General features: G+C 45.1%; 1 protein-coding gene across 9 annotated transcripts in view; it reads right to left on the minus strand.

The window, feature by feature from the left end:
- Nucleotides 1–12: 12 nt before the first annotated feature.
- NKIRAS1 (NFKB inhibitor interacting Ras like 1) overlaps nt 13–22,165 on the minus strand; it is a 44,122-nt gene continuing 21,969 nt past the window's right edge. For 3 of the 9 annotated variants that reach the window (XM_008266059.4, XM_008266060.4, XM_002716213.5), the window contains exons 3-4: nt 15,861–16,102; nt 13–2,331 (exon numbers count right to left, since the gene is read on the minus strand). In XM_008266059.4, the coding sequence (XP_008264281.2) occupies nt 2,089–2,331; nt 15,861–16,102 (485 nt within the window). In that variant the 3' untranslated portion in view covers nt 13–2,088. Of the gene's footprint in view, nt 2,381–15,860; nt 16,103–16,921; nt 17,050–18,366; nt 18,569–19,222; nt 19,301–22,165 lie in introns of those variants that run through there. The other 6 variants (XM_017346747.3, XM_070072861.1, XM_017346746.3 and 3 more) reach the window with 5 other exon arrangements.

Genomic DNA, 22,165 nt, shown 5'->3' on the forward strand with positions numbered 1-22,165 from the left:
ACCTGGTGCTGCTGGGTTTATTTTGTCTTTATTGACAGATCTTTGCTCTACAACAATTAAAAATACTTAATAAATAGCACTTACCTATGTTAGAATAGATACTTTTATACAACAGTAGACTTTGAGACGTCTTAGAGAAGGTTAAATAACAGGTTTTCAGAGACGAAGTGTCCTGCATCTCTTTACAAGCATTTTCTAACCTGCAGGTGCTGTGGGAGCAAGTCCACGAGAAACGGGTTGTGTCACAAGGATAGCTAAATGGGCACCACACTGGAGGGCAGTTTGACCCCACTTGAGGCTACACCTCCCATAACCCAGCAGTTCTGCTTTTGGGTCTCCTCCAGAGAAACCCAGCCAGGGCCACACACACTGACTACAGCATTTTAAAAGAATCCACTAACACAGATCTAAGCTGCATTCTGTGGAAAAAAAGCAAACTGTAAACGATCAGTAATCACCCCAGCTAAGCAGGAGTGTGCCTCAACAGCTGAGCGATAGCTTTCTGACTAAAACCAAAGATATCTGTGATGAGAAACTGCAGTTACACAACAGCAATAACTGACCACCTTTTATATGTATATTTTTTATGGAATAACTTATTTCAGGTTTCACATTGTAGTTAACTTTTATAACTGAAACCACTAAGTACTTGCTTCCTACTTTTTAGTTATAATATTGTCAACTTGCTAAATATAACTAGTCACGCTACTAGGGTGTTAGCAAGATCTTCAGAGAATCTTGGCACAAGCTCAGGTATCTAATTGTAAAACTACCATGATTTTTATTTTACTGCATATGAGTAGGTATGTAGAAAATGATTCTAGAAAATACAGTGTTTCTTTTGGAAAATGAAAGCGTTACTGTTGGGAAGCAGCAGTTTTGCCTTCTGGTTTAAACACACGTCTGGCGGAAGGAAGGAAGGGATTGAGGGACTGTTTTAGACTACCTGCTCCCTCAAGCCATGCTGACCACAATTTGAGCAAAACCAAACTGAGTTCTGTTCTAAGTAGTAGAAGTCTCTATGGTATAACATTTAGCTTATTTAAGACAGCCAAACTGATCATTGTTACTGGTCAGTTTTATACTCTAGACAACAGAACTTTTAAGAACAGTTATGTTTGAACTAAGAAGTCTGCATAGGGAAAAGCACTGTGGTGCAAATTAACTTGCTGCCTGCATGCCACATACAATTGCTGGTTCAGCTGCCCACTGGGCTGCAATCCAGCTCCCTGCTGATGAGCTTGGGAAGGCGGCAGAAGATGGTACAGCACTTCAGCCCCTGCTGCCCTGTGGGAGACCAGGATAGAGTTCCTGGCTCCTGGCTGAGCTCTGGCTGCTGTGGCCGTTTTCAGGGGTGAATCCACAGATGGGAGACCGATCTGTCCCTCCAACCTTTCAAATTTTTTTCTAAAAACTTATTATTTGAAAGGCAGTTGCACAGAGTGGAGGCGAGAGAAGGGCGGGACAGAGAGGTCTTCCATCCGTGGGTTCACTCCCCAAATGGCCGCAATGGCCAGAGCTGGGCAGATCCAAAGCCAGGAACCAGGAGCTTCTTCCAGATCTCCCATGCAGGTGCAGAGGCCCAGGACTTGGGCCATCTTCTGCTGCTTTCCCAGGCCATAGCAGAGAGCCGGATCAGAAGTAGAGCAGCCAGGACTTAAACCAGCACCTGTATGGGATGCCAGCACTGCAGGCAGTGGCTTTAACTGCTGTGCCACAGCGCCGACCCCCTCAATCTTTAAAAAAGTAGTTTAGTTCCATAAAATGAGTTTGCCAGCTTCTGAAATAGTGTGGGGGAGGGGAGGAGTTACATACATTGCAGTTACATACTATCCAAACCTTATTTTACTGTTTTGACAAAGCAATATACATAACAGGTGCTAATTTCAGGGACAGGTTTTATAATGCAAGAATGAGAAAATTTCATATCAAGCAATAGTAATAAACGTAGCCAAAAGAATTTAATTACAGCCTAAAGTGCAGCACATTACTTCCTTAGGGGTTTCCCAAGGACCAAAGGTAGGTACCAATGACCTGTTTTAAACCTTCATCTCTGTATGATGCAGTCGGCGCTGCACGGGGTGACGTCTAGTTCTCAGAGCTGGAGTTGCCTTTGTTTTTCCGCCCAGGCAGAGGGAAGCCCGACTTGCTCTGGGGCTGGGAGAGCTTGCTGGCCAGCAGCATGAAGGGCTCGATGAGCGTCCTGCGGTCAGTGGCGGTCACCTCCCACAGCCTCACCCTCTCACTCCTGGCCCACTGCTGCGCCACCTCAGCGTCCACTTGTCTCTGCTCCGAAAGGTCGGTCTTGTTTCCTAACACGACGATCGCTACCTGAAGGAAAATGGAAAAGATGGCACCGGTACTCCGCCACCCACAGTTCCTATGCAGAACGGAGGAATGAGGAAAGCTGTTCAGTTACTGCTTCGCAGAATGGATTCTCAGATGGCACTGGGAGTAAGAGGCAACGACCCTCCTCCCTCAACACATTTTTGTTAAAAATGCAGACACGTATGGGGTGCTCACCTCCACTGTGAATGAAAGGGGAAATTAACATCTAAGATGTGAGCAGTGGTTTCTGTGTGGCCATACTTGAGGTCTGAGAGATTCTGCAATACGGGGCTTCAAACGTCAATAAAAATACACCTGGCACTGAGAGTTCTGAACCCCTAGAAGGGAGTCTCCATGAACACAGGCTTTTGGTTTGTTTTACTTTGAGAGGTAGAGCTTCAGACAGGGGGAGACAGAGAGAGGCCTTCCATGTGCTGCTTCACTCCCTAACTGGCCGCAACGGCCAGAGCTGCACCAATCCAAAGCCAGGAGCCTAGAGTTTCTTCCAGGTCTCTCACGTGGGTGCAGGGGCCCAAGCACTTAGGCCATCTTTCACTGCTTTCCCAGGCCACAGCAGAGAGCTGGATTGGAAGAGGATCACCCAGGACTAGAACCGGCACCCATATGGGATGCCGGCACCCTAGGTGGAGGCTTAACCTGTGCCACAGCGCCGGCCCCCACAGGCATTTTGTGTGTTCACATTGTTCCCAGTCTAGAAAAGTGCCTGCTAAATGTGTATTGAATGTGCGGGCCGACAGTGCTAAATACCAGTCATCCAGTTAAACAGGAATGCTTCCCAGGCACAGGGTCAGGTGACCAGAGCACAGCAATCACAACATAGTCCAGGTGCCCAGGGCCACAGCAGAAGAGGTAAGCCCAGGAAGTGACCGTACGGAAGGGCACGGGATGGGGCAGCAAAAGACCACCGGACTCAGAGGACCCCTGAGGCGCAGCTGGGGTGGAGATGCCGGGTGCCGCCATGTTCCTCCCTCCAATTCAAGTCTTGCTGAGCTCCGCAGGGCAGCGTGAAAGAGCGGCCCCACGGTGCTGGTTGTCCCAGTAAATCTCGTCCTCCATCTCAAAGCAGGGGCTGTGCCCTCAAGCCTGTCACCACTCGGACTCACATCGCATGTACACCCCCTTGTCTGACTTCCACCTCCTCCTCCCCAACAACAGAAACTAACACTTTGCCCTCTAGAATTTGGCAGAATGCCCACTCCCACTGCACCCATCTGTCTTGCCCAGTTCAGCTCTACAAGCCCATTCTCCCCACCTTACACTTCTAGCACCAAATTGGGGGCCAGGGATGTTAAGGTGTCCTTGACCCTCAAAATGCTGCCTCCAACAATGTCCTTCCCTAAAAGCCCCAGTGGAAGCCTGGAGCTACTAGGCTACTGTAGCTGTAAGATGTTCCCCGCCCACTCCCCCACCCCCCAGCCCATTGCTGGCCCATCACAAATGGACACCCCTGCCATTGGTCACATTCCTAATAATCATACCAGACACGTGGGTGGCACTTCGAGTATCCGGGGGCTCAGTCCTTTGACTCCTCCAGTGGGCTTAACCATCCTTAGCTCAGCCAGTCACATCCCAGACCTCAGCTGAGCCCCCATGAGATCTCCCATCCAAGTACTAACCAGAACCAACCTGGCTTAGCTTCTGCGATCAGACGAGATCGGGCGTGTTCAGGGTGGTATGGCCATAGACCCATGAGATCTCAATCCCAGGCAGCCCTATGACCCCTCGTGCCTAACCCTCCAACTGCACCACAAGCACGCACGCCAGCCCCCATCACTCTCCTTCCTTTCTGCTCATGTCCCCAGTGCCTCTTCACCGACCTCTTTTGCCCCCACTATCCCATCGTATTCACCTGGCAAAAGCCATCCCCCGTTACGTTCTTAACCAGACTTGGCCCACACTACTCCGCTGGATGGGGCTGGAGAAAACACACAACCCTGTTGGCTGGTCCCAGTGGATGACCACTGGCCTCGAATGAGCTGGCACTCCCCCAGCAAACCTACGCATTGTCTCTGCCGACTCCGGAACTGGGCAGCGTCTCTCTCAGCCCCTTCTCCAAGCTCCGAAACCTCTGCTTCCTCTCCCACCTTCCCTCCCGTCCACTGACCGCCACACTATCTCAGTGAGGAAACTGAAAAGGACATCCAAGTGCTTCCACCACTCCATGTCACAACCTGCCCTCTCCCAGCCTGCTCCACTCTGCTCCCAAACCCAGCGTCTTACCTGGACAACGACACCACCCCATCATCAGCTTTCTCCTCCCCTCGGAATCCCTCCCACGAGCACCCTGACACTGTTGGCCCTCACAAATAAACATTTCCACGTCTCCTTCTCCAGGTCCTTTCTGTCCTCCTTTATAGCAAAGCTGTGTCTCCTGCATTCCATTCTCTTACGGCCACTCCATCAGACTTCACCTCACTACACTACTAAAATGGCTTTGGGTCCAGACCTCCAAATTCATATTCAATATGAATATGACCTTCATATTCAATATGAAACTACCCAATTCCTAGTCTTTAGCCTTTTTTTTTTTTTTTTTAAAGTTATTTATTAGAGAGGTAGAGTTGAAGACAGAGGGAGAGACAGAAGGATCTTTCATCTGCTGGTTCACTCTCCAAAGGGCCATGACGGCTGGAGCTGGGCCGATCCAAAGGCAGGAGCTAGGAGCTTCTTTTGGGTCTCCCACACAGGTGCAGGAGCCCATTCACTTGGGCCATCCTCCGCTGCTTTCCCAGGCCATAGCAGAGAGCTGGATCGGAAGTGGAGCAGCCGGGACTTGAACTGGCACCACATGGGATGCCTGGGCCACAGGCAGGGTCTTAACCTACTATGTCACAGTGCCCAGTCTTCAGCCTTTTTGACCAGTCTGCATCACCTGACATAGTCTGATTACTCCCTGCTTCAGTTTTTCATTTTTACAAGCTTTTTATTTAATATTTACATTTACCTGTATAAATAAAAACTGGAGGGAAGCCCATGAACTGTTTTGTTCCCCATTCTGCATGATCACCGTGTCACGTCTCCTCCTGTTTCCCCTACCACACAGGATGCTAATTTACTTTAGTCCTGTGGACCCTCTTCTCCATAATGGCTTCTTTTTGTCTTAAGCTGCAATCCAGGCAGAATGACGGGTGGGCTGCGGAGCTCGTTTACACCTCTGAAGTCCCCTACATAAGGTTTCCTCACCATCCTCACACCTTACCAACTTGGCCTTCCTTTGGAAACTGTGTCATAACCACACGTGTGTCCCAGACGCACAGTTTAGGAAGATTACCTGGCAGCAGTAAACAGACTGGATTAGGAAAGGCAGCAGTCATGTGAAGATATTTACAATAAACCAGGCAAGTTAGGATGGCGACAGTAACAACAGAAAGGAAACTGGCCCAGGAGTTCATGAAATGAGGCTGGCATTGTGGCGCAGCGGGTGAAGCTACCACTAGAGACGCCAGCACCCTATGTGGGAGCCAGCTGGAGTCCTGGCTGCTCCACTTCTGACCCAGCTCCCTGCTAATGGCCTGGGAAAGCAGCAGAGGATGGCCCAAGCACTCATGTCCCTGGATCTATGAGAGAGCCAGATGAAGCTCCAAGCTCCTGGCTTTGGTCTGGTCCAGTGGCCATTTGGGGAGTGAACCAGCAGATAGAAGATCTCCGTCTCTCCCTCTCTTACTCTGCCTTTAAAATAAAAAAATAAATACTTGGAAAAAAAAAAGTTCTGTGAAGACAAAATGGATAGGATTTGGTTGCAGAATTGGCTGTGGATAAAAAGAAGTTAAAGATACCCGAAGTGGGTTCAAATCGTGGTTTTAATTCCGACGTGCTAGTGGGCCACTACTTACCCACCTTTGTGATCTGTAACTGACATAAGCCTAAGTCGCCATCTCTGCAAACAGGGAGAATACCCCCTACTCCAGTGTGGCTTCTGTGAAGATTCAGCTCAACTCTAAGTGCCACGTCTGGTACAGACACACGGCATCGTGCTCAGGGGCATGAGAGAAGGTTAGAAACAGGACTACAGCAAGGACTGTGGGTGAGTGTTCCATCTTCCCACCAAGAGAAAGGGGTGTTGGAGGACTTCACCAACTTGACTGACAACGCCCCTCCCCAAGGTGGGGTGGGGGATCTGCTTCAGGGTAACCAGCCTCATAGAACCTGGAATGAACTTGGGGCTACTGGCCCAAGAGAGCCGGGCCTCCTGCTTCCTGTTTTATCCCCCTTTAATCTAGAAGAGCTGGGTCTGTAGTGCAGACTGACTAACACACTCCGCTTCGGTGGTGCAGGAACAGGTCAAGACAGCCAGGCCACACCAGTCTCACCCAGCTGTGAGAAGGATGGCTGAGCCTGCCCCAAGGAGGGAGGAAGGCACTGTTCGGGTTTGCTTACCTCGAAGACAGAGCAGCCTGGGTTCCTGCCTTGAAGTCAAACGCCCCTGTGATTTGTACAGTGTGGCCAGTGGCTGTCCTCTGGGTAGGAGGCAGGAAGGGCAATGTGCAAAGGGCCTGGCAGTGCCGACCGGCGGCCAGTGCCACGCGAGGCAGGCGCACTGTACGGCACACCCCCTGCTTCCTACACTGCGCGCTTCACTCGCCCCCTGACGCCCTCATCTCTTGGTTTTCCTCCTGCTTCATGGGCAACTTTTTAGACTCCTTTGCTGGTTTCTCCTCAATGCTCCAACCTGAAAATGTTAACCTCCTTGCATCTCACCTTGTGTCCCAAATATCTACTGTAACACAGTGACCAAAGTCATTTCAACACAAATCAAAAGATGTTCAAAGTCATTAAGAAAATGAAATTACTAAAATACCGTTTTCACCTACAAATGTGCAAAATCCAAACGTTTAATCAAACATCATTATTGTCAAAAGAGAAGCATGTATTTTCCTATCATTCCCATGAATGGCGATTTGGCAATATTTTACTCTTCGACTTAAGAACCCCATGTCTGGGGGTTCCAAGATGGCAGAACAGTGACAGGGCGGTCTGATTTCGGCTGGGTGCAATTAATATAAAAAAGTGGAGGAAGTGCACTCCCAGGGTGAAGCTGCAGGGGAAACAGAGCAGCAGAAATGGCCCGGACCTGTGTGGAAGGTGCAGACACACAGCAAGGAGTAATGAGACAGCAAAGGAGCCGGCAGCTTGGATCCGGAAAAAAGCACCCGCCCCGGCCACCAGGTGACATGGGACTGCACAGGCCCTGCCGCTGCTGATACAGCTGGAGGGAGCGCTCAGTGAACTGCACGGAGCTCGAGGCCAGCCTGGATCCCTCAGGGCAGCGGGCGACTGCTCACCCAGGGCAGGGGCGGGGGGAAGCCATGTCTCTCTCTCTCTCTCTCTCTCTCTCTCTCTCTCTCTCTCTCTCTCTCTCTTTCCTTCTCCCTCCTACAACAGCGACCTGCAGCCAGCCGTGAGAGGGCTGGTGCCATGTTTGGACGTAAGCAGACAGAAGCTGCTGCAGCTCTTGTGTGTGTACCCAGAAGCCATTGGGGTCACCCTCCACCCCGTCAGCAGGGGCAACCACAAGAGTTCAACACCACGCCAGCTGCACCTGCCTGGCAATGGGTGGGGAGGGGGAGCCATCCCTAGGGAAGGGAAGAGCCACCTGTGGGACTCTCGGATGCACCCAGCACAACTGTGAAGCGAGCGGTGCTGCGGCTGGTGGGCACTGTGCACGCCTGTTATTGACAGATCTTACCAGAGAGGAGAACCCACGTTCCCCGTGGACTCTGAATCTGGTCAGGAGGACCAGACTTGATCCAGCAGGCTGGAACACACAGGGACAGTGACTGTGAACACCTCAGTCTCCCTGCGGACAGGACGGGCTAGCAGGGTGGAGTGGCCCCACCTGCACTCCTTGACCTTAAGAGCCCTGAGAAGTGAGAATGAGAAAACACTGCGACTGCGTGAGAGGAGGCAGGGTGTAGCCGGGTTCTGGGCAGTCACGAGGGCTGCTGCACACCCTCAGGGTTCCCTGTTGCCTAGGGCAGCTCACAGCAGCAGGAACCGTGCCCACAGAAAGGACTGCGCAGAGCACATGTGCGGTTCATACGGCAGTGCGGACGAGTGTTGAACACACTGGGTGCTAACACCTGGGCATTGCTCAGCTTGGAGAAAGGGTGGGCACACCAACAGAAGACACCATTCCTCTCCATCCAGTTAACCAGAGGAGAGCTACCAGGCCCAACTTGGGTGTTATCCTGGATACACACCCTGCAGCACTGACCAGAGCTCCCTGGCATCACCCACTACACACCTCTTGGTATTCACAGACATTCCACAAAGCACAGAGGCACAGCTCAAAGATGAAAGCCATGGCAGTGTGTGTGTGGGGGGGGGGGACCCAAAAACCAATATTCTACAAATGCCTAAAAATGTATGCAAAAATTAAAGAAACAAGAATAAAGAAGACACTATGATCCCCTGAAAGGTACAACATTTCAATATTAGAATATAAACATGAAGAGATTGAGGAAATGCCAGAAATGGAATTCAAAAATCTAATCATAAGGACTACTCAAAAGCAATCAGAAGCAAATCCACAAAGAAAACCATAAATGACATGAATGAAAATTTTTCCCATGAAATTAAAATTTGAGAGAAATCAAAATGAAATATTAGAAATGAAGAATTCAATAGATCAAATAAAAAATGCAGTGGAAAGCCTTAACAACAGAGTAGGTGAGGCAGAAGAAGGAATATCCGAGCTAAAAGACAAATCTCCAGAAATTTTAGATAAAAAAAAGAAGAAATTAGAAAACTTAAAAACAGTATTGGAGATCTATGGGATACTATCAAACGACCCAACATACGAGTCTTAGGAGTGCCTGAAGGTGTGGAAAGAGAGAAGGCACTAGAAGGCCTATTTAGTGAAATAATTACAGAAAAGTTCCCTAATTAGGAAAAAGAAAAGAATGTCCAAGTACAGAAAGCACACAGAACTCCTAACAGACATGACCAGAAAAGATCTTCACCACAACACACTGTAGTCAAACTTTCCACAGTAAAGTATAAAGAAAAGATCCTAAAATGTTCACAAGAGAAATAACACATCACTTTCAGAGGATCTTCAATTAGACTCATAGATGACTTCTCATCACAAACCCTACTGGCTAGGAGAGAATGGCAAGATATAGCCCAAGTCTTCAGAGAAAAAAAACCTGTCAATCCAGAATACTGTACCCAGCAAAGCTCTCATTTATGAATGAAAGTGAAATAAAGACCTTCCATAACAAACAGAAATTGAAATTGTCACCACTGGTCCAGCCTTGCAAAAGATGCTAAAGGATGTACTACACACAGAAACACAAAAGGAAAGCCATCATCATGAAAGAAAGTGAAGACTGAAAAACTCCCAGTAAGACTACAAAAGAAATCCAAAGTAAATGATAGGAATATTCATGGAAAAATGGTAGGGTCAACTAGTTACTTATCAAGAGTCACCTTGAATATAAATGGCACAACTCTCCAGTTAAGCCTGGCCAAATGGATTAACAACAAAGACCCATCTATTTGCTGCCTACAAGAAACACACCTCACCAACAAAGATACATGTAGACTGAAAGTGAAAGGATAGAAAAAGATATTCCATGCTAATGGAAAGAAAAAAAAGGGCAAGTGTAGCCATCCTAATATCAGACAAAATAGACTTTAACACAAAAACTTAGAGAAGTACACTATGTAATGATTAAAGGATCATTCAACAGGAAGATGTGACTTGATAAATTTATATGGACCGAATGACCATCTGGCTAATAAACAAATGTTAATGGATCTAAAGGGAGTCAGAGATTCTAATACAATAGTAATGGGGACTTCAGCACCCCCACTTTCATCAATGCACAGATGAACTACATAGAAAATCAACAAACAACAGAGCTAATCGAAACTTTGGACCAATGGACCTAACATATATCTACAGAACTTTCACCTACAATTGCAGAAACACATTGTTCTCAGCAGTACATGGAGCTTTCTCTAGGGTAGGACATATACTTAGCCATAAAGCAAGTCTCAGTGAATTAAAAAAAATTTCAAAAATCATACCATGCACAATGGATTGAAGCTCGAAACCAACAACTTAATTCCTAAGCCAGAAAAAGATAGGACAAAGAACTACAGACCAATTTCCCTGATGAATATAGATGCAAAAATCTTCAACAAAATACTAGCCAATAGAAACCAACAACACATCAGAAAGATCATCCACCCAGACCAAGTGGGATTTATCCTTGGTATGCAGGGATGGCTCAAAAACCGAAAATCAATAAATGTGATACACCACATTAACAAACTGAAGAATAAAAACCATATGATTATCTCAATAGATGCAGAGAAAGCATTTGACAAAATTCAATACCCTTTTATGAGAAAACAAACAGAGTACAGAAGGAACATTCCTCAACACAATCAAGGCAATTTATAACAAACCCACAGCCAGCATCCTACTGAGTGAGGAAACATTGAAGGCATTCTCATTAAGATCCAGAACCAGACAAGGATGCCCACTCTCACCACTGATATTCAATATGGTCTTGGAAGTTTTAGCCAGAGCCATCAGGCAAGAAAAAGAAATCAAAGGAATACAAATAGGGAAGGAGGCAAACTATCCCTATTCACAGATGACATGATTCTATAGATAGGGAACCCAAAAGATTCCACTAAGAGACTATTGAAACTCATGAAAGTTTGGTAAAGCAGCAGGATATAAAATCAATACACAAAAATCAAAACCTTTGTATACACAGACATCACCAGGGCTAAGGAAGAACTTCTAAGATCAATCCCACTCACAATAGCTACAAAACATTTAAATACCTAGGAATAAATTTAACCAAGGATGTCAAAGATCTCTACAATGAAAATTACAAAATATTAAAGAAATAGAAGACATAAAAAAGTGTAAAAATCTTTCATGATCATGAATTGGAAGAATCAACATCATCAAAATGTCCATACTATCAAAAGCAATTTATAGATTCAACGTGATACCAATCAAAATACCAACAACATTCTTTTCAGATCTAGAAAAAATGATGCTAAAATTCATATGGAAACACAAGAGACCCTGAATAGCTAAAGCAATCTTAAACAATAAAAACAAAGCCGGAGGCATCACAATACCACACCTCAAGGCATACTATAGGGCAGTTATAATCAAAGCAGACTGGTATTAGCACAGAAACAGACATGTAGACCAATGGAGCAGAATAAAAACTCCAGAAATTAATTCACACATCTAAAATCAACTTATCTTTGACAAAGGAGCAAAAAACAACCCCTGGAGTCACAGTCTTCAGCAAACAGTGCTGGGAAAACTGGATCTCCGTGTGCAGAAGGATGAAACGAGACCCCTACCTTACACCTTACACAAAAATCCACTCAAAATGGATCAAAGACCTAAATCTATAATTTGATACCATCAAATTACTAGAGAACATTGGGGAAATCCTATAAGACATTGGCATAGGGAAAGACTTCTTGGAACAGATCCCAGAAGCACAGGCAATCAAAGCCAAAATTAATAAGTGGGATTACATCAAACAGAAGCTTCTGCACTGTAAAAGAACACTCAGCAAAGTGAAGACGCAACCAGCAGAATGGGAGAAAATATTTGCAAACTATGCAATTGACAAAGGGTTAACTTCCAGAATCTATAAAGAACTCAAGAAACTCAACAAAACAAACAACCTAGTCAAAAAATGGGCAAAGGATGTGAACAGATATTTTCAAGAAAGGAAATTCAAAAGGCTAATAGACACATGAAACAATGCTCAGTATCGCTAGCCATCAGAGAAATGCAAATCAAAACCACAATGAGATTTCACCTCACCCCTATTAGAAGGGCACTCAGAGAAATCAACAAACAACAAATGCTGGCAAGGATATGAGGAAAGGGGTACCTTAATCCAATGTTGGTGGGAATGTAAATTGGTTCAGCAACTGTGAAAGACAATATGGAAATACCTCAGGAAGCTGAATATAGACCTACCATATGACCCAACCATCCACTGCTGGGAATTTATCCAAAGGAAATGAAATCAGCATATGAAAGAGTGATCTGTATCCCCAGGTCCATTTCAGTTCAATTTACAATAGCTAAGATATGGAATCAACACAGATGTCTATCACCTGAAGACTGGATAAAGACATTATGGTATATATACACTATGGAATACTACACAGCAATTAAAAATGAAATCCTGTCATTTGTAACAAAATGAATGCAACTGGAAACCAAGGGGAGAGGGAGAGGGAGTGAGGGAGGGAGGGGGAGAGGGAGGGGGGAGAGGGAGACAGAGAGAGAGGTCTTCCATCTGTTGGTTCACTTTCCATATGGCTGCAACAGCTAGAGCGGGTCCAGGCCAAAGCCAGGAGCTTTTTCTGGAGTTTCTCATGTGGGTGGCAGGGGCCCAAGCACTCGGCCCATTCTCCACAGGGAGTTGGATCAGAAGTGCCACAGTCGGGACTCAAACTGGTACCCATACGGATGTCAGTGTTGCAAGCGGCAGCTTTACCTGCTATACCACGATGCCAGCTCCAAAGCCAAAGTTTAATTATCAACTCTGAGTGTTCACTTAACAATTCTTTCAACTTTTGGACAGAGAGAGGAATCTAGAGGATAGCCCAGAAAATAACTACAGCATTAATCTGTTTATGAGGGAAGGATGGAAACAGGTGAGACCTATCTCCACAGCCTGACTTTTTTAACTTCTAAAGACTGAACCTTGTGAATATTTATCTTGAGCAAGTAAGTAAAATACTAAAAATATTTAAAGTATCAACACCCCACATGTCCTTCGACAGATAAATGATGAAACCCGGTCTGGAGACCCACCCAAATGGTTGCATGTATGGGACCCTCAGTGCCTCTGTTGCTGAGTAGCACTCCATGGTGTGTATGTACCAGAGAATCACACTGACCAAAAAGTCCAATCCCAGGAGGCTGCACACTCTATCACTCCATGACACTCTTCAAATGACAGAATTACAGAAATGGGGAAGAGATTAGTGGTTACCAGGGGGGTTAGAAAGGGGTTTGGAAAACAGGAGAGTGGGTGGCTATGAAAGGGTAACATGAGGGCCTGTGCTGTGGCGCAGTGGGTTAACACCCTGGCCTGAAGTGCTGGCATCCCATATGGGCGCCGGTTCTAGTCCTGGCTCCTCTTCTGATCCAGCTCTCTGCTATGGCCTGGGAAAGCAGTAGGAGATGGCCCAGGTCCTTGGGACCCTGCACCCACATGGAGACCCGGAGGAAGCTCCTGGCTCCTGGCTTCGGACAACAGCCATCTGGGGAGTGAACCAGCGGATTGAAGACCTCTCTCTCTGCCTCTACCTCTCTCTGTAACTCTTTCAAATAAATAAAATAAAATTTTTTTTTTAAAGGAAAGGGTAACATGAGGGGCACTTGGATGATAGAAAGGTTACCATCCTGACTGTATCAGCGTCAACAGCCCAGTCATGTTTTCCAAGAGAGCAGCGATGCGCAGAACTTGGTAAAAGATCTATGACTTTTAAAGCCGCTCATCAACCTACAATAATCTGAAAAGTTCAACATAAAAAATAATACAAAAATCTAGGTTAAGATCAGCCAGTCAGTGCTGCTACCTAGCACATGATATGGATCTCTAGATGAGGAGTCAACCATGGAAAAGAACTGAGAGAGTTCCAGGCAGGATAACCACATAGAAAAGACTTAACCGAAGAGCAAAATCATCAAACTAGAAGAACAGGAATGAGGCCAGTGCTGCTGGAATACAGAAGAGAGGAGCAGAATGCCACAAATAAAAAGGATAAGCATGGAGCTGGGTAGATGGCACAGCAAGTTAAGCCACCACTTGGGACACTCGTATCCCTTTAATAGACTGCCAGGATCAAGCCCCATCTCCGCTTCCAATCCAGCTTCCTGCTAATGTACCTGGGAGGCAGACGATGGCCCAAGTACCTGGGTCCCTGACACCCACATCAGAGACCCAGATGGAGTTCCTGGCTCTTGGCTTCAGACTGGCCCAGCTCTGGCTGTTCCAGGCATTTAGGAATTAGCCAGCTGATGGAAGACAGATCTCAATCTCTGTCTCTTGTGTGCTCTGCCTTTCAAAAAAAAAAAAGACAGGTATGGACCAGTCCATTCACGACTTCAGGGACCACAGTAAAGCACATGAATCTTGGTTTTAAGTGGTAAATTGGTAGAATACCATATTTATAACTAATTTTTGTTTTGTAAGCCTGAAGATAAGAATGCTATTTAGGGATACACATTTGGCCATTGGTGCAGTGTTAAAGACAATGGAGGGGCCAGTGCAGTGGCATAGAGGGTAAAGCTGCCGCCTTCAGTGCCAGCATCCCATATGGGCGCCGGTTTGAGTCCCAGCTGCTCTACTTACAATCCAACTCTCTGCTGTGGCCAGGGAAAGCAACAGAAAATGGCCAAAGTCCTTGGGCCCCTGCACCCACGTGGGAGACCTGGAAGAAGGTCCAGGCGCCTGGCTTTGGATCAGCCCAGCTTTGGCCATTGCAGCCATGTGGAGAGTGAACCAGCAGATGGAAGATCTCTCTCTCTCTCTCTCTGCCTTTCAAATAAATAAATCCTAAAAAAAAAAAAAAAAAAAAGGAATAAAGGATACCAGGATGCCCATATCTCACATCATAGTGCTTGGGTCAAGTTCTGTCTTTGCTTCTGGTTTCAGCTGCTTGTGTATCCTGGGAGGCTACAGATAATAGCTCAAGTAGTAGTTGGGTCTCTGCCACCTACCTGGGAGACCTGGATTGAGTTCCTGGCTCCCAGCTTCAGCTTGGCCCAGCCCCAGTGTTGCAGGCATTTGGGGAGTAAATCAGCAGTTGGGAGATACCTGTCTCTGTTTCTCTCTTTCACATAAATTAAAAGAACATTTTTTTAAGAATCCTATTTAGGGGTCAGTACTGTGGCGCAGTGGGTTGCCGGCCTCCATGCGTGCACTGGTTCGAGTCCCCACTGCTCCACTTCTGATCCTGTTCCCTGATAACGTGCCTGGGAAAGCTGCGGAAGATGGTCCAAAGTCCTCTGGCCCCAAAACACCCGTGTGGGAGATCCAGACAAAGCTCCTGGCTCCTGGTTTCAGCCTGGCCTAGCCCTGGCTGTTGTGGCCATTTGGGGAGTGAACCAGCAGATGGAAGATCTGTCTCTCTTTCCCCTCTCCTTCTGTAACTCTGCCTTTCAAATAAATAAATAAAATAAATAGTTTAAAAAATCTATTTAGCCAAAGAGACAATAAAAAAAAATAAGGAAATAGTGATCCCAAACAACATGAGCTCTTTAGTGACTTGAGATATGGAATCATTAAAATTCAACTTTGGTAACAAGCAAAAGGCAGAAAATCAAATGCCTGTCCTAACTGAGCTCAGTCCTATATTTCCTGGACTAACAACAAAAAACTATGGCTATGAATACAATTTAGTAGTTTTTAAATATTTAAACAACCCAAAGTCCATGCTATAATTCAGATTGTATTCTAAGTCATATTTGGTGTTCTGAACATCATACTTACCTCTTTTTTGTCTTTGAACTTATCGATCTCCTTCTTCAAAAGCTCCACCCTTTGAAAGGACTCCAAGTTATTCACGCTGTATACAAGAACAAAGCCATCAGCAAACGAAAAATAATGCTTTGGCAGCTCCACGCCCTCCTGTAGGCCTCTGGTGTCATAAAGGTGTAACTGCTCCTTCACTCCCCGGTCCGTTTCCACAGAAGCCATATACACATCTTCCATCGTTTCACAGTCTTCCATCCCTGGGATGAAGAAGAAGATATTCTTTTTGGATAAGCCACTGTTAATGCCTTAGTATTTTACTGTTCTTTAGAAGTCAGTTTTCTAGGTTCCTTGTTTACCACATACAATAATATTTTTATTTTATTAAATTCTTCAAAATGAATATGTGTTAATAATAAATGGACAAAGTACATTCTAAAAATATTTCTTCTGCATAAAAATAATAGTAATAAAAATCTGGCAATTAGATTTATTATTTTAAAAATAACTATTATTGAGCTTAACACCTAAATTGGAAAATTAAAGGCCAATTTACAAAGTAAAGCACTTTTTTCTGCACCGTAGCCAAGGACAGGATCTGGGAGAAATTGGCTGTTGTCTCTATACCTCTATTCCCAGGACCTGTTTAAGCATCTGAAAAATGTACAAATCCAGTCTGGGGCTAAGCCCCAGGCCTTCAGTTCTCTATGGGGCTCTTCCAAGTGAATGTCCTGCAAGCACTTCAGACGGACTACACACGTCTTCCCTCCCCACACCTGCAGTGCCAGCATCCCAGATGGGCACCGGTTCGAGTCCCAGCTGCTCCATTTCCTATCCAGCTCTCTGCTGTGGCCTGGGAAAGCAGTGGACGATGGCCCAAGTGCTTGTCCCCTGCACCCACATGGAGACCCAGAAGAAGTTTCTGGCTCCTGGCTTCAGATCAGCCCAGCTCTGGCCGTTGCAGCCATTTGGTGAGTGAACCAGCGGATGGAAGACCCCTCTCTCTCTGCCTCTACCTCTCTCTGTAACTCTGTCTTTCAAATAAATAAGTAAATCTTTTAAAAGAAAATGCATTTTACCATCATGTTGTTCCACTTCTGCAGGTTTTGTCTCCAACTATTCTAAGTTCCTTGAGTCAAAAAAACCATTCTGTGTACACAGCAAATACTAAATAATCCTTTGTTGATAAAGGAATTAAGTGCAGCAGACCAGCACTTTGAATTTTAATGAGGTATACGACAAGGTAGGTGTGCCATGGTCCCAGAAACCACCTTCATATGTAGAACATGCTAAACCAAAACCACAATTGTATTGTTGTAATTCCCTAAACAACCCAGACACTGTGGAGTGATAGGTTCCAGATGCCTTACACGAAATGTCCGTAAGTATTAGATTAAAAATAATCACGTAATAATATACAGATTGGATCAAGAAAAACCAAAAACTTCCTTTTGTCAGCATACATCTTTACATTAAGTAGCGTGTTCAGTGTTTAGTAAGGGAAGATTATTCTTAAATTTGATTATGTGTGAGTCTGTGTCATCTTGTCATTAAATTAAGCCTTGAGGAAATTCAAGGTTATTCTAATAAGACACAAACTTTCATGTTTTAATTCCAAAGGAATTTAAAAGCAAAAACTACTAAGACTTCCATTATGTCATGTTTTATCCACCAAAAACCAGTCTGGTTACCCAAGCCCTAACCCCTTCACTAAACTCAGACCCTTGGATATTTTGTTAGTCTACAGATCAACGGAAGTTACCCCTTTTCCTTCAACTCTCTAGACCTGCTCTCCCAGAGTGGGTATGATTCCACAGCAAAAGCGTGTCACGTTGGTGGCATGTCCACAAACACACTGAGTGCTGGATTGCCCCCTACTCCCAAAACTTTGGCAGCCAGCCTTCACTGCCACAAAGAAGAATCTGAGGGATGTAGCCAATGGAAAAAGAAAAGTCCTAAATGCACTGACACCCCGGGTTCCCAAACGCCCCAGCCAAATCATCTCAGTGACTCTCAGTCAGAACACTATCCACGTGCTTAGAGCTTCCTGTCAGCTTTTTGGTCTCCATTCTTTATTGTGAGCAGATAACAAAAGTTCACCAGACCCCTGAGCAAACACAGCGGCCGAAAATCAGAAAACAGTACGTGAGAGCAAGACAGGTGTTTGGCGTAGCGGTTAAGACACCTCTTGGGATGCCCACATCCTATATCAGACAGCCTGGTTCTGCATTCAATTCCAGCTTCCTCTCAGCCCTGGGAGGCAGCCAGTTGTCACCCAAGTACTTGGGTCACTGTTGCCCATAACGGAGATCCAGGCTGAGTTCCAGAATCCCGGCTTCATTCTAACCCTACCCCAGCTGTTTCAGGCATTTGGGGAGTACACCAGGGGGTGGTAGATTTGCCCTCTCTGCTTTTCCAATAAATAAAAATATTAATTTTTTAAAAGAATACCTCAAAAGAAACAGGCTATACAAAAACCAAAACAACCATTATCTAGTATTATATCACAGAGACAAGACTGTACCTGTAGAACAAGAGCAGTATATTATATAAAAACACAACAGAAGAACTGGAAAATAAAAATTAGGAAACCTCTCAAAAAACAAAGCAAAAATATTGAGATGGAAGAGAAAGGGACCAATCCATGACATCCAGCATCCAAACACAGAGTCCCAGAAAAAGCAGACAGACAAGGGAGGCCATAAATTAAATAATCCAGAACTGAACAAGCATTTCCATATTGAAAGGGCCCAAAGACTGCCTAGTACAAAGGATGAAAACAGACCAATTCTAGAACACCCCGATTCTGAAATTCCAGAACACTGACGTCTTTGTCCATCTATATTGCTACAATAAAAATACCACAGCCCAGGTAACTGGTAAACAACAGAATCTGCTTCACAGTGCTGGAGACTGGAAAGTTCAAGATCGAGGAGGCAGGACTGGGTGTCTGCTGCGGCCCCAGTCTCCTGTTCCAAGATGGCGGCTTCCTGCTGCGCTCCCTGGAAGGGTCCAACATGTCCTCACATAGTGGAAGAGAGGGAAAGGTTAACCTCCTTACAAGGAACAAATCCTGTTTGTGAGGACAAGCTCGAATGACTTCATTGCCTCCCAAAGGCCTCACCTCTTAACACTACTGCATTGAGGATTCATTTTAACATTGACTTTGAAGGGAACAACACCATCAATCAAACTGCAGCAACTGGGAACAAAGAGAACCAGCAACATTTCTACACAGTAAGCATCAAGAATCCTAATGCCTCCAAGATTGCTCAAAGCAGCACAAGAAGAAGACAACAGAATCTGGTAAAGCTGAAATACTTTGTAGACACCTCTGAAGTGGCAAATTCACTCTAGACTTTTCCCCCAGAATTTCTCACCTAATAGTTAAGGCCACATGATCCACAGTTTCACTTTCCAAGGCTTCAGCTACCCATGGCCATCACAGTCTGAAAATGCTACATAGAAAATTTCAGAAATAAATAATTCGTAAGTTTTAAATAGCTTTTATTACAGTAAGTTGTTACATTCTATATTTCTATAATATTATTGTTCATCCCCTTACTATACCTAGTTTACAAGTTAAATTTTATCAGAGGCATGTACATATAAGAAAAAAACTGTACATACAGAGTTTGGTACTATCCATGTTTTCCAACATTCAGTGGAAGTCTTGGAACATACTCACTATTTCAGGGAAGAATCCTCTACAAGTCTGTTTGTAGCAGCATTATTTCTAAAGCCCTCGAACGGAAGCAACCCAAGCATTCATCAGGATAGGAGAGAGAACCTCCGGTATTGTCATCCAATACCATACTATTTAGCAATGAAAGTTAGCAAACCACAGCTACTCAATAAAATGGATGAATAAAATGTGTTTGTGAAAGGAGCCAGACACTGGAAAATGATCCTTTTCATATAGTCTGTAACAGGCAAAAATACACAATACCATTTAATGAAAAAAGACATAGGTGGCAACACTATAAAGAATAGAAAGGAACAGTCTGGGGCTGGCACTGTGGTGTGGTAGTTTGGGCCTCCGCATGCAGCACCAGAATCCCATGTGGGCACTGGTTTCGTGCCCCAGTGCTCTGCTTCTGATCCAGCTACCTGCTGATGGCCTGGGAAAACAATGGAAAATGGCCCAGGTGTTTGGGCCTGTGCACCCACATGGGAGACCTGGAGGAAGCTCCTGGCTCAAGGCTTCAGACCAGCCCAGCTCCAGCCGTTGCAGCCATTTGGGGAATGAACCAGTGGATGGAAGACCTCTCTGTGTGTCCCTCCCTCTGTAATTGCCTCTCAAGTAAATAAATAAATCTTTAAAAAAATAAAGAAAGAAAAGAAAAGAGAAAGGAACAGTAAACCAAAAGTCAAGGGGAGGACCAGGTTGACATGAGGAGCCAAATAAATGCTGGTTTGGTTTATAATTATTTGTTAAATCATACATGAATTTTACATACTCTTCCATATATGAATAATACATTTTATAATTTTTAAAAGGAGGAAAAGATGACAATGGAGCAATGTTATCAAAATTTTTCTGAAAGAATGCTCCAGAACTTGACATTTTTTGAGTATCATGTCAGTGCTCAAGAAAGTTTCAGATTTTAAAGTACTTTACATTTCAGATTTTCAGATTAGGGATGATCAACCAGTAGAATCTATTCAAATATTCCAAAATCCAAAAAACTCAAATCTTTGACACACTGGTCCCAAGAACTTGAAAAAGGATACTTTAACAGAATTTTCAACCTATTGTTCCAGGCTCATCAAAATTATAATTCAAGTGAGTGTAAAATAAAGACATTCATAAACATGTGAAGTCTCAAAGAAATGTATCACCTCTTTTTTTTTTTTTAGGAAACATGTTACCTGGGGTCTTCAAAAGGTTCATGGAAATATGTATTATGAAAAAACTATATGGATTGTGGGCCAGCGCTGCCCTGCGCCTTCAGGGCGCATGGCCATGCTTCTCGGCCTACATGCTCCTCCATGTGGCTGGCTCCTGGTGTGCAGTATGAACTCAGATTTCACTCCCTGTTTTAGATAGGACCCTCACTCTCCTATGTATTTCTCCCACTGAATAAAAAGCTTAAAAACTTAGAAAAAAAAGAAAAACTATGTATGGATTTCAAAAATTGTGTACACCAAAATAAATTTTTTAAAAAGATTTATGTATTTATCTATTATTTATTTGAAAAGCAGAGTTACAAAGAGAGAGGGGGTAAAGGCAGAGAAAAAGAGAGAGAGATGAGAGAGAGAGAGAGAGAGAGAGAGGTCTTTTTTTTTTTTTTTTTTTTTTTTTTGACAGGCAGAGTGGACAGTGAGAGAGAGAGACAGAGAGAAAGGTCTCCCTTTACCGTTGGTTCACCCTCCAATGGCCGCAGTGGCTGGCATGCTGCAGCCAGCGCACCGCACCGATCCGAAGACAGGAGCCAGGTGCTTCTCCTGGTGTCCCATGGGGTGCAGGGCCCAAGGACTTGGGTCATCCTCCACTGCACTCCCGGGCAACAGCAGAGAGCTGGACTGGAAGAGGGGCAACCGGGACAGAATCTGGTGCCCCAACCAAGACTAGAACCCAGTGTGCCGGCGCTGCAGGCGGAAGATTAGCCTACTGAGCCGCGGTGCCAGCGGTCGGTTGGTCTTCCATTTGCCAGTTCACTCCCCAAATGGTCTCAACAGCCAGAACTAAGCTAAGCAGAAACCAAGAGCCAGGAGCTTCTTTCAGGTCTCCCATGCAGATACAGGGGCCCAAGGACTTGGGCCATCTTCTACTGCTTTCCCAGGCCATAGCAGAGAGATGGACTGGAAGTGGAGCAGCCGGGACTTGAACCGGCACCCATAAAGAATCAGTCAGGAAAGTGAAAAGGCAACCGACAGAATGGGAGAAATTATTTGCAAACTATGCAACTGATAAAGGATTAATAACCAGAATCTACAAAGAGGTCAAGATACTCCACAACAACAAAACAACCAACCCACTTAAGAGATGGGCCAAAGGCTTAGAGATTTTTCAAAAGAGGAAATCCAAAAGGCCAATAGACAAATGAAAAAATGTTCAGGATCACTAGCTATCAGGGAAATGCAAATCAAAACCAAAATGAGGTTTCACCTCACTCCGGTTAGAATGAATGGCTTTCATACAGAAATCAACAAACAACAGATGCTGGCGAGGATGTGGGGAAAAAGGCACACTAAATCCACCGTTGGTGGGAATGCAAACTGGTAAAGCTGCTATGGAAGACAGGTTGGAGAGACCTCAGAAATCTGAATATAACCCTACCATACAACCCAGCCATCTCCTCGGAATGTACCCAAGGGAA

This window comes from Oryctolagus cuniculus, chromosome 4 (assembly GCF_964237555.1).
Source record: "Oryctolagus cuniculus chromosome 4, mOryCun1.1, whole genome shotgun sequence".
In the NCBI taxonomy this organism is placed as follows: domain Eukaryota; kingdom Metazoa; phylum Chordata; class Mammalia; order Lagomorpha; family Leporidae; genus Oryctolagus; species Oryctolagus cuniculus.